Source organism: Photinus pyralis, unplaced genomic scaffold, assembly GCF_008802855.1.
Source record: "Photinus pyralis isolate 1611_PpyrPB1 unplaced genomic scaffold, Ppyr1.3 Ppyr1.4_LG5, whole genome shotgun sequence".
NCBI lineage: Eukaryota > Metazoa > Arthropoda > Insecta > Coleoptera > Lampyridae > Photinus > Photinus pyralis.
The window spans coordinates 1412355-1426580 of NW_022170596.1; the positions used below are offsets into that span (position 1 = coordinate 1412355).

Genomic DNA, 14226 nt, shown 5'->3' on the forward strand with positions numbered 1-14226 from the left:
AGTTTTTAAGGAATTGCGCTAGAATCAAATTATTGTATCTCCAGTCTCCGGTACTAGGTTTTGTCATCTAATACCTAAATTTTTTATTTTCAAACTTCGAATATAGTGTTCAGAAAATGAATCAGTAGCTGGAAAAATGCGTTTTTCTAGAATCAATCGTGTTCTGAACTTGACATGGCCTGGCAGGATCGAGATCGGTAATTGTATTGCCTTTGATTGGGGGCAAATAAGCAGGATTGTGTGTGCATAAACGCACGACACCTTTAATAGTTTTGTTATTACCAGTGGAAGAATAGATTCAAGTGCGATATATAAATATAACATAGAACGTACTTAAGAACATTTATCGAAGGTACACAATCATTTATCAACTTAAGGTTAGCCACTAAATTATACAAAAAAAGGTGCGTTCACACCAATAGTAAGGGCGCGTTCATACTAACAACCTTTTCACACAATAAATCGGTCGATTGCGTACTTAAACGAACGTGTGTACAATTATATTGCTTAAAATGTTGAAATTTTCTATTTCCTACAGTTTACTGTCAAATTAGTTTAGTGTCAAATTAACTTCAATATTAGCAATATTAGTTTTAAAAGATGCAATAACTGGCTTAAACATTTCTTGAGTATTATTCTTTTAGTGGTTAAAAGATAGTAGTATACGAAATTGATAAAATGGCTTAGTATGGGTTGTTTATAGGGCTAGCAGATACAAATTCTCAACTCGAATAAATAAACATCTAGCATGAATAACACCTGTTGGATATAAGATACTGCAATTTTAACAAAAACCTCTTTTCCTAAACGTTGCAAATTCAATTTAAATTTATCCCATAAACGTTGATGCGTGGGCGTTTCTTTCGCGCGGTTAGGGAGCAATCATAAAGAATTCATGCTGCGTGTTCCTAGTTAGTAAGTTGACTATATATGCGGTAGAAAAGGTAAAAACGTAACTCACATCAAACTCCGCTTTAAAATATTCTCCTGCTTCCTTTTATCACATTTGTGCCTAAAATTGTCGCCCTTATAATCATGTTTGAAAAGTTTTCTATGTCGACACGCTTCAATCTATCATAAAAGTTGTTTCAACACCCAGCAAGGTCGAATTGTAAAGATTAACGGCTAATTTCCGTTCCCTTCCTATAGTTTACGTTTCAATACCAACTTTGCTACTATTATTTCACTTCCCAAAATTTTTCTAAGCGATATAGAAACTGAAAGTTGCAAATATCTTTCTAGAGGCGTTTGCTTTTTAGCAGTTTACACGTAAGCGGAAAGAACGAAAAGCCTTGATACAGAAAAGCTTAAATTAATGTCAATCTGGCACGTAAAAGACAACCTTAGTGAGAAGGTCTTTTACTTCCGTGTTACTTTCATTCCCTTCACCTTTTAATTAGAATGGTAATTTACAGCCCAACTTGTTTCAGATGAAAATGCAATTTCACCTTCGCCGCCAAAATGATTTTTCTTTTTAATTCTGCTGTTTTTATTTAACATGAGCGAAATTAAACACTATGCATATCCACCATCGTTTTTGCTATACAATGAGATTATTAGCGAAGACAAACGGTGATCGATTAATTGTTGGGTTATTTATCACCCCAATTTATAGGCGTGCAGTTTCGGATCGTAAATAGTTTCCAATTTTAGACATGTCGCTTTCAGTGGTATTGCTACGCCACAGCTCAAATCGAAATCCTGTCTGCGAATTTTTAATCAATAAAGAGCTCCGGGCCTTTTTGCAAAAATAAATATTGTATCTATGTCGAAATTTAAGGTACGCCGCAGATACCGCAATGTTTACAGCTTAAACGGCAATAAATTTCGACCTTTGCTGTATAAAGTGTGCGGTGTGTAGCAGCAAGGGAACAGTATAAAAAGTATTGCGGTTTAGGAAATTCATTTCTGCAGGTATTAGCATCCAATTAATTACACAACAGTTCTACTATTGAGTTGAAACAAAGCTGAACATTATAATATAGTATTTCATGCCGGAGGCGACTAAAACTCATTCGAGCTACATACGTTGTTCATTTTACAAGTAAAGCGATACGGTAGGCGGTTTCGGGATTTAATAAACTAGTTCGGCACAAAAAACCGACGCGATAGTTTAATTGCACTCATATTCGTGATTAATGTAATAACCGCATGGCATTTGATTGCAATATTTCAATAAAAAGCACAATTTCGTCACGGTTTAGGTACCTACAACCAACACGTATTCATTTTTATGGGATTTTTTCATATAAAAGTAACGGTTTATTACTAAAAATAGAAAAACGATGTTTCGCGGATGAACGAATCGGGAAGCAAATGGATGATAGAATACAAAATCATTAATAGTACCGAAGTAATAAATTTAATTTGCAAATTTCAAACATGGTTCAACGTGGACATTTTAAGAATACATCCAATTTTACAAGAAGACGAGGACCATTACCATTTTACATACACATACAGAGGTGACTTGCATCACAAGTGCAACGCATCAACTTTAGTCACAACGCCCACAGCAGTTTATGTTAGTCTGGTCAAAATCAACCAATACCAACTTGTCATATGCCCCCACCCTCTCCAACGTTGAAGTAACCTTTGAATTCGTGAGAAAATACTACAGAATTTAAACAGCGTCTACAAAACGCCGATTCATGTGGTTATTTGCACATTATGTTAAGATACGTCAAGCAGGTTTTCTTGTTTGAATTCGGCACATGCAATAACGATGAGACCACTGCATGTGAATTTCATATATTGTTAACGATAAATGCCCGAGCCTACCGCAGGAATTGCTCCCTCCATTATCAGGGCCACGATTAAAAACAGGGCGATCACTCAATATTCCAGGCACAGTGGGAACAAGCAACCGGCCAGGCCCTGGCAATTTTAACCTTGCCAAATCTGGGTCTTCTGAAACTGAATAGAAGCCCGATTAGGAAGATCACCGGTGTCCCTACGGAACACTAGATGGTCAACCATCACATGCTTAACACTGGGCTTGTAGAAGAGTCTACGTGTAGGTTCTGTGGCGAGGCAGATGAAACTACCGAACATGTGGTCTGTCACTGTGACGCCTTAAGCAAAGACGGACCATGGGAACAGTTATCTGAAACCGGGGAGGATGAAGCAACTAAGACTAAATAGGGTCCTATCCTTTATTGAGAGGGGGCTCTGAATCTGGATACGGAGGAATGGGGGTAGGAACCTTTGGTGTACCTAAGTGCTGTCTGGGCGGGCTCCTTTTATGAAGTTGGCATGTGTGGCGAAGTGGCGTAGAAGCGCAACTGCGATACTAAGGGCAAATAATAACTTATAAATTGCAATAATTTTATTAAGTATAGTAAAATAACTGAAAGTAAACACACGTAATAATATGACAACTCTTAAGTTTACTATTTCGCGCACATAGCAATGGGAAGCACACAATAGCAATACATCACAGTAGTATTTGTAAAAGTTTATCTCGAAGATAAGAAGTTTTCTTATCGCTGCAAAGCTAACCAGTTTCAAGACAACGTCGTTAATCGATTTAATCGGAAGCGTGTTTTACAATTACAAAGAACTTTCCCAGTACCTGGTAAAGGGGGTTCTATCCACTATCAAAGGGACAATACTATAATTATAATTGCAACGAAATTAGTGTCGTCTAAATTGAGATTCGAATGATATAATTGAAGTCGGGAAGTGAAGTTTCGAAGCAATATCACTTGACGTTTCTTTGTTTGTGCGTCGCATTTACGACCGGAGATTTTGCATTATCGACACTTTAAGGCAATTATGATTTCTTTAATGAATTGATCGCTTATTGCGTGTTATTCTGAGCCGAACGCCTATTTTTATTTCAGATTATTTGATTGATTTATGTCGAAAATATTCATTTCATCTGTAAATGGTTGGGACTAGGCGTCGAATCTCTTCAATGGTGGATGAAAGACATAAATATTTATGCCGTTGCTTATTTTTTTATAGAAAATTTAGTACTCGATAAATGATCTTCTATAAATCTGTACATTTATTTCCTGTTGACCTAACACTCCCCCTAAATTACTAAAGATAAGCGGGTGGATTTATGCTACTTAAAAATTATGCTCAAACACATTTGGGAACCCCAAATAAATTTAATTTAATCACGCAGTTCAATATGATCATTTCAGTAATCAAAAATGAAGGATTAGGAGCGATCATTACCACTTTACATCCTAGAATAGATAACCCTGTCCCCACGATCGCAACTTAAATAGTAATTCAATTACCGCGATATAATTATCACAGATATGTCGTCCATTCGCCACGAACTTGACATCAATCCTAACCTAATTCACTCCCAAAATTGCTCAAATATCCGGACGAATCTCAGAGTGCCTGTTTCAATTAAATTTCAGGGTTTTCCATGCAAATTTAAGTGATTAAATACCGCACACATGTCGAGGATGTTCCTCGTATTTAAAAACTGAATATCAATGTCGCGACTATTACCACTTCACCACCAGATATAGGCGAGTTTCACTTCACAACTGTAACGTAAACTGTAACCATATAAGCTAGATATGTAATCCTTGTGGTACTTTAGAAATTTAGCCATTATAGTGTCCATTTCCAAATCATAGAAAGCGTCTAACCAACTCTTTTGGTTTTGCTTTGCAAGTTAAGGGAAAGTTCTGGATTGCTCATGTTATCTGCTATTTCCCTACATGCGGTTTAGAGTTCGGTAACAAATTTTAAGTTTCCTATTTCAATGTAGGTTGATTTTGAACTTACAGCGTAAGCTTATAACAAAATACATGCAAATAACGATCACAAGAAAAAATCTTTGCTTCAATTTCATCGTAACCTCGTATAGATTAGTACAATCTAGATTTACTAAAAATGTTATTTCACCAAAATTAGGTACATCAAGGTATTTTGTCAATACCACTGTAGCAAATGTTACTAACGTACGTATTAAATAGAAATACAGCGATCTCTAGTTTTAACTTACCTAGTCAAAGTTTCCATCGTCCACTTTGTCGGTCAGTTGGTTGGAATTTACAATTTAGTTGAACCCAGTGAATAAAAGTTTCAGAGGGTAAACCTGCCACCATCTGTAGCCGAAGCAACAAAACAACTAAAATCACCGTTCGAATGGCGTATTCCAAATGGGCCTCTTACACATTAGTAAAGATTTTATTACACGCAATAAAAAAGACGCAATGTTTACGGCATAATAAAAGCTGTGAAAATTTCAGGTTCCAAAATTGTATTCGTTACTATGAGACAATGGATGATAATATGCTTAGATTCGGCAAGGTTGCAAGTGAAAGTTCAAATTTGCATAGATACTAGGCAATTAATCAGTGGCCAGTGTGAATTATTAATTATTATAAACTTGAGACAAATCTTAAAATCTAATGAGAAAATCAAAATAAAATTGGCATATTTCTCTCTTGCATAATACTAACTGTAATATTAATTTAACGGTTAATGTTTCTCATTACCTCAAATTGCGTAAGGGCTCGCAATCTGATTACTTTAAGGGATTTCGTAAGAAACCAACTTCTATTGTTTGGTATTTGTGTAGATCTCTGATTAAATCCATGTTCCTCTTCCGCACAGTTAGTTAACTAAATAGATAGAACGATGGCATGTGACACTTCAATTAAAAATGTGGGGCTTTTTCTAATTCAACCAACGCAAACTACACGAAATCGCGTTCAACACTTGCGCACATATCAAACAAATTTGGAAACACATTTTCGGTTTAATAGGTCAAAAAAATACGTCGTAAGTAAACAGAACAAATGAAAATGTGCTACTTACGTTATCCTCCAAGACGTATTTGGGGTCTTCACTCACAGAAATAATATCGCGACTTTTCTGTCTGCAAGCATTATGTCGCTTCAGCTTGGCACAACCGTTTCCGCCGACTTTAAAGCTTCCATTTCCGAGGGGTCTGGATTTACTACCGTCTTCCGAACAGATACTCGAGGGTCTCCTGCGACTTAATAAACAAACCAAATTAAACGTCTTTTCATTATAAAATTACACATTAATTTTAGGGCAAAATAAGGAGTATGCGTGTAGTATTAAAAAAGTTTTGTGGCGTGGAAATTTATTAAAAGCACTTTCAAAGATTGCTTTGGAATTTGAAATGTAAAATTACTGAAGTAAAAATCTACTGAAAGTACACTTCTTCGCCTTTAAAATATTGAAAGTTTGAACTTTCCGTGAAACCTCTACGTTTTCAATTCGTTGTACAGAAAACGCATCGCTAACTTTGTGTGTATAAATTTCCTAGGCTGGAAACATATTTCTTATCTGATTCCACTGACAGGCGATCAAGCGATTTATTAATTCCGTATATTCCTTGAAAGGAAAAAATGTCGCATTGTGCCGCACGGATTGATAACGCTTTTAGTACAACTAATTTTCAGTAAACATTTATAATGCCCCCGTGCATATATTTAGAATGTAGTTTCAAACTAGTTACAGTTCGCATAACAACTCATCGTTTTTGTTTTAAAGTTCACATATTTCATGCTTTTCAACTTTTGACATGCGAAATAGTTGTACTCGTACTGAAGTCACAAATTCGTCGTTGATATGAAATTATATTTAGTTTTTTTTTAAGCATCATACAGATATATTGGTGTCAAACTTCAAAATTCAAATCAAATAAATACAATTTGAACGGTTAAACACGCACATTTGAGGAATGGTATAGAATCACCTAATGGTCATTACCACTTTACATTCAGAATTAGGGGCGCTTAGCACCAAGAGGGTAAAAGCAACGTAAGCCAGCTGGAAAAGTATCAGAATCAAGCGATTAAAAAAAGTTAAGGCGTCTACTTAAACCATTAAATGGGGTAGTGACACCTTACTTTAACCACAGACAACATTCTCTGCTTTAACATAATATGAAAGACTGCGCAGTTCTCGATTATTGATTACAAAATTTTGATATATGTAGGTTACCGACGCATAAAATTACCATAAAACAAATAAGCGTAATTGAAACCGTGTACCTACTCTTAATAGAGCTGTATGAGAATGAGTGGTAGTATTGTAAAAAATAAGTACACTCTCGTTATGAATGCCAAGCTGCAGCTTGATTTATATCTACTAATCTACAGGAAGATAATTTCTCAGCAGAGCAAGAAATCATAATTGTATTCTGGTATTAAATCACAACTGTCTGTAAGTATATCGCACGCTCTCCTAAGGCTCCGAAGCTCTTTATTACACTTAGGCAGTCTGGAATAATATACGGTGATTCCCCTTAAACCCCGTGAAAGTATAACACTACGAGACAAGCAGTTTATTTATTTTTACTGTACTCGCGCAATAGTTTACGAAGTGAGGATTAGCAAAACTTCTTTAATAATGTAATTGAGTGACTCCGAAAACTATTGCAAAATAGTTCTCCTTCGTATGCTTTCGGAGTTCCAATAAAAAAAATGAATTTTCATCCAATAACTCGTTAAAACTTTGATAAATAAGTCACGTTTGGATGTTTAATTAAATGTCACTATAGATTTAACTTGCAACATATAATTATACATTACAACTACTATTTTTGATACAGAAAGACTCGACAAGTGCCTTGAATAACAATATGCGATTAAGTAACGAGCGTTTCTGTTGTAGACGTATTCTGGGATTCGCTAGACTAAACCCGTTAAACTACTGGAAAATAGTACCTATATTATTTAATGCACCAGTAGATGATCTGCGTGAAATTATTTGGACGAGTAATTTCCGTTACGCCTCAACAGGTGCAACTTTGTCAACATTTAATAGTCTACTGTTGACAACTTTTACGAGTGCGAGAATCTGTCATTTTCCTCACTTACACGGGGAACGTTTTAGTAGACTAAATAAAGCTTCGTTTAGGTCTGTGTTTTACCATTTAATGATCCTGAAGGAGTAAGTTAAAATTGCTACGGCGTAGGCGTAGGGTTGTTACCCATGTTTTCAGCGTTGTTCGCAGAAAGTTTTATATTAAGTGGTCTATTTTATGTTCTCAAGATGTACCTGTGTTCGTACAGGGATTCTACCCGATTTAATGCACACCCAGTATATGAATGGAATCGAACGGAAAACAAGATGCCGTATCTAATTGTTCAATTTTCTCATTGTTCCCGTGGAGATATTTTAATTATTCTTGCAGTCTCCGAAGACCGTCCTTTGGAAGACGAGAGAAAATCAGCTCCCTTCATTCATTAATAAACGACTTTAGCTTCCCAATATTAATTGAACACGAGTATAATGCAAATCCGTGCAGTGGGCGTAATTAACACCGACCTTTGCGATTTACATAAACATTCCAAATAAAAATGGATATAAGTGGACTAATGAATTTAGAAATTTCAACCAGGCCAATTAAGTGAGTATAATTAACCGTAGTTCATTCAATGTTGCAGAAAACGTCATCAAAATGGGTCGTGTTCGGTATTGTTGGAAGCGCGCTTAAATAGCATGAATTTTAAGACTGAGCCCTTCTAGAAATTTCCGAATTCTATAAAAGATTAATGGGGATCTTTTGCATCTTTCGCTTTGGGCACGCGTGCATTTTGCACAGATTTGGTTTATCAAAATTTACGACACCACACCGTTCACGTTCAGAGGGATACAAAATTACAAGAATTTATTCTAACACACGTCATAAAAAAGACTGAAGTACAAGAAAATCCTGTAAAAAATGTCAGGTTAACAGTACCTTTTAAATATAGTACTCCCCGTTTACAAACGGCCAATCTAAAAACAAATTAAGAGATCTCAGATCTCAAAAAGTACTCACAGTTCTGTTAAAACAATCCAATAAACTAATCGGAAGAAATATGCGATGTTCGGCAAAACCCAGACTTCAACACGTATCTGACAGATTCTTCTCAGAAACAAAAACAACTCGCTTTTAAAACACCACAACTGGCTCGAAGACAATAACACTTGACTTTGTGACTGTTGGAATGGTACGACTTTTCTGTATTACAGCAATTATTTCTTCTTTCTTAATAACGCAAACGTTTTAAACTCGAAACTCCATGTGTAAAAACTTCTTGCACACAGTAAAAATGTTTCCGCATTATTTAACTAACATGGGGATGATTAAGTTAAGACAACTCGTCATTCTTCCTATATTAGCAATATCCACCTCAAAATTAACGTCGTTATTCCCGACTACACTTGAAATTCCATCTACGCCGCTAGAACTGATAAAGCACCTGCATCGCTCATCTCGCACGTGACATTGCCGAATTAATTCTTGTTCGATAACAACTTTTTATCAACACTGGACCAAATATAACTTTAAACTCACGTAAAAAATTTCAATTTTTCAAGTTCCCCGTTTGAAATTGATCATAAAAACTAAATACAACTAATAGAAGTAAATCAATTAAAAAATTACCGACTCAATTTACAAGGAAAAAACATTAAGCTGTACTAGAACTGCTTACTTTATTCAACTTTTACTAACTACAACTATTTCCGTTAAAGGATAAAACGCTGTAAAAGACTTAACTCGAACTTATGTAACTTCACTTAACGATGTAATAACTTAAATCTTTTATTAAGATTGCTTAACTTCTTCTGCATACTGTATTACAATACTATCGAAATACGTTTTGACTGACTGCCTGAAAATTGTTGCGCTCTCGAACCGCCACGAAAGAAAAAGCCCCGTTTTCTCGTTGCTTCCAATATTTAAGGAAACACCCAGAAATAAACTCGTTGTTGTCAAATCAATCGCAAATCACGACGGAACGTGCCAAACATTTCCACTTCCGCTGACATGAAACTTCGCCTAACAAAAAAGTCCCTATCGCAACGACCAGATGTAACTTTTTATAACACATTCAAATTGACCAGATGTTTCTTACTTCCAACCCGTTATCTAAATTGAATAATGACAAAGCAATAATTTAAACAAGAATTACGCATTTACAAACAATTCTAAAAGGAAAAACAAACCCTGAAATATAATTCAAATGAAACGACCACACTTTGTGGTTATTTCGTATAAATCCCCCAGATCATCTCAACAACTATTTTCACTTGACCCTGGACTACTTTATTTCCTCTTTTAAATATAGTACACTCTTTTGCGTTCACTCAAAATAACCCCATAATTCTCATAATCTGATACACAATTTAATTATTGAATTTCTACCTGTGTATTTGCAGACTGGGTTATTGTCATTGCAGGATTTCACCACATGTGTCCAAATTTACGCGGTTACGGGCTAATTTCACTCTACTGTGTGCTTAATTTTCACTTTTGAATAAGTTTTACGAGTACATTTCACATTAAAATTTCTTTTGTAATTAAATGAGTTGTCTTTGTCCTATATTTTCTTGTTTAACAAATTATTGCATTTAGATAGTAAATTCCATTAATATTTGCATCACATATGACAGTACTGTGAAATAATAAAACCAAATAATTTTTTGACCACCGATACATCTCTGAAAAAACGTCAATCCAAAACCATTGACGTGAAATAGCGAAATGCAAAGAATTTCATTAATGAATACGCTTTTCAACCCCTTTTATATCTACAAACAATACATTTTTGTTTAGCTTTATTCTGAACATACTCTGGTTACTTTTTGAATGACATTTGTACAATACAGCTATAAAACGCCTTATTTTATCTTGTAATATTAAATTTTCTACAAAGTCATAAATAGCACATTCATTAAATTCCCTGCGTTTCTGTCACATTGTGTAATGGACCGGGTCGTGTAAGGTGGCTTTGATAATTTATTAATCGGGCAAATTTATTGGCCAAAATTTAATCATTAAAATGTGACAAATCTACTGTAAAGTTGACGTAAACTCCAAGGAACTTTGTATATAGGCACCTCAAATAAAAGTAAAACTAATACCAAATTAAAAAAAATTGTTTTACAAGCTATGCTGATCTGGTAAGACAGAATCAGCTTCTCAAGGTGTGTTGTAAAATTTATGGATGCGTGAAGATCTCGAAGATCGTTCGGTAAGTATTCAGTTTTATAAGAATAGGTTGGGCATGCGCAGTGCTAACTTTCTTGTTTGTGGACGGATTTTTTTTTGTTAAATTGCTGAAAGCGAATTTGGTTGGAGTAACTAATTTTTTCGGACAAAGACTGTTAATGGGAAAATGTTAAAACCCTCTATTCCCTGGACTGATATTAAATATGTGTTATTTTAATTTAGAAACACGATCGTTAATAAGTTCGTGAACAAAGGATACCGAAATTCATTAGCGCAAAATCCTTGCTATGAAACTGTTGAATGTAGAAGGGAAAGCTAAAGCTTTAAAAGTTACAGTGTCTATAACAAAATTGAGCTCAGTGAGGTAGGGCTAGGGTGTAGCGAGAACAGCGCGTGTAATTTTATTAAGCAAAACAACGGTGGTCTAAAAAGATTCTGCGTATACCAATTCCTCTGTAACATCTCACAATACTATAGAATCGTGTATAACTGTATAATCTACAAATAATACGTATACCTAATAGGTAACAGCTACTTTACAGCTTACCAGGGATTAGGTACTTGTTATCCTTAATATTACTAATGATAATCAGCCCTGTGATGTATCAGAAACATCAAACTTATAGCTGCCACAAAACCTAATTTTGCGTTGTATAGGCAAAATGACGAGTTTGACAGACAACCTGCACGTTAAGTTTAACGTTAGTGATAGATCACAGGGCTGAATAGTTATGCTAAGTTGCCTACAATATACAAATTAATTCCCCTTTAATATTATATAAAATGGTGAAGGTATATTGTAGTAATCGCCAATACAAATACCAAACTAAACATCATTTCTTATAGCAGATTACTTATACCAGCAAATCCCTTACACGAAAGATACATTTTTCACCTTGAAATATTTACATAACCGTTTTGCCAGTAAGTATGCTGAAAAATCTCAGTGGAGTTTGGTATCCGACAGCTTTCGAAAGTTAAAGAAAAATCATGGAAGCACACACAATTGTTTTCTTTTATAAAATATTAACACAAATGTAAAGTGGTCTATCCTATCATAACAGAATGAAAAAGAAGGATTTAACCCAAATACATGCTGCGATTGCAAGGAACAAATAAAATTTGATGTCTTAACAACAATAATTACCATGTAGGATAAAAGTATTTTGAACATTTTTGGGGTATGCGTTACGGCAAATTAGGGTGGGAATCTCTGTTGCTGTTGTTCAGTTGGCGGGACGTCCCACAAGTAACCCTTCTTTAATACATTGTATAAAAGCTACTCGATACGAAACATTCAGTTCATGTAAAAACGGCAGGTGCAATGCAATCCAAGGAAGATACTACAAGTAATCCTTTAATACCACGTAAAGGGCGGTCGATGCTAAATTGCAGGTCGATACAATAATTAACAAATGCGCAATATATTACCGGCAGTGAAACTACATGGTGAGCGCTATTATTAACGAGCGACAAAAAGCGAGTTTATGATTTAGGACTTTCTGTCCGTCCGTCCGTCCGTCCGTCCGTCTGTGGACAAGATAACTCCCAAACCCTTTCGAATTTTCGTATTTTCTTTATCATCACCCAAGGGAGAAGATTAAATGTTCAGTGATCCAGGAGCACGTTTGCTATATTTGTTACAAGTTTATTTTTATATTAGTAAGTGTCTTATTTACCAGACATGCTTTGCAATGATGAAGAGCGCCCGTACTTAAAAAATTATCAAAGGGACTTCAGTATATTCAGTATTCTATTAGCCAGTTTTGACTCGACCATCAATAAGATCTTGTCAAAGGGTACCACATTCCCTTTATCGGTACCCACTTCCTACGTCCCGTTCACTCGCAATTCTCGTTTGAAGTTTTGACTCCACCATCAGTAACATTTTGTCGGGGGTAACCACATTCCCTTTGTTAGTGCCCACTTCTGACGTCCCATTTACCCGCAATTCGCATTTTAGTAGATTTCGCTAAAAACCCTTCACAAAATAGTACTCAATTTTTGGGGCACTTCTCATAGCTCGAGCTTCTACTGACCACACGAGAAAGAGAGACCGCGATTCGAGCTTTAAGGAACTTTAAACTACGTGACATTCGCAGGACCTGCTATTTCTATACAGAGTGTTTGTTAAATATGCGGTAAAAATTGAAGAGGTTATTCTTGGAAATATTCCAAAGCTGGGTATCCATTTGTAACAAATGACCCGTAACGTAACAACACAACATGTTACGCAACGTTGCAAACTTGACACGTCGCGTCCAGAGAATTTGAAATTCGGAATGGGGTTACGATACAACGGTCTCAGTTTGAATTTGATTGATAACGACACGGCACAACCAGTCACCGCTGTATCTGTGTCATTTCCATGATGCGACGAGTAAAAACCGACAAATGGTGGTACGGCTTGTAACTGTTCCGCGTATCGAATTGGGTAGGGGTCAATATGCAACAGTCGCCGACTCGACTAGCCGTATCGTAACATATTCGTTGTAACGTTACGGGTCAATTGTTACAAATGGATACCCAGCTTAAGAATATTCTACCATTTGATGATTTTTGATGAAGCGTCTGGTTGCGAAGTTGCCTCTTTCATTTTTGCCGCATGGTTAACAAACACCCTGTATAGTTTGTAGTCTATATAAATAGAAATGAGTGTTTGTCTGCTTGTATGTATCTGATGTAGAATTTTTTTCGACATTTGAAAATGCCAGAAAATAAAGCATGTATAATTTGAAAAAATCAACTTTTTAAGGTTAGAAATTAATAAAGTTGACCATTAGTTTTAAAACACCCTGCAGAAGGGCGATCAAATTTAAATCATTGTCAGTATTGTCGATTTTTGAATTTTGAAAAATCTTGAAAACCTTTGATGCTGGGTTATAGGGGAAATGTGGTATCAAACGACGTAGATTTTCATGTAGATGAGAAAAATACAGGGTGTTCTATTTAAAATAAGAAAATTGCTATCAACATGCGGTAGAACCGGAAATGAAAAAATATAATTAGCTAATATTCAGCAATGCTGTTTTGTAAATCATAATCTCATCTGTCAAAAACGACGTTTGCAACCCAAATCATAATTACAAATTTTTTCTATGAAGAGAGATACAGAACTTTACGTTGAAATAAAAGATGAAATAATATATGTATAGGGTGCTCTATTGAAAATAAAGTTAGCACCAACTTCCGGTATAACCGGAAGTGCCACCAACTTGAAAATATAAACTACAACATTAGTATATTCTCAAATTTTCAAAATATTCCGA

The 14226-nt window shown here is 35.4% G+C and overlaps 1 protein-coding gene across 2 annotated transcripts in view; it reads right to left on the bottom strand.

The window, feature by feature from the left end:
- Positions 1 to 5730: 5730 nt before the first annotated feature.
- Positions 5731 to 14226, bottom strand: part of LOC116171420 — a 63234-nt gene continuing 54738 nt past the window's right edge. For both annotated transcript variants that reach the window (XM_031488257.1, XM_031488256.1), the window contains exon 5: positions 5731 to 5977. In XM_031488257.1, the coding sequence (XP_031344117.1) occupies positions 5746 to 5977 (232 nt within the window). In that variant the 3' untranslated portion in view covers positions 5731 to 5745. The remainder of the gene's footprint in view (positions 5978 to 14226) is intronic.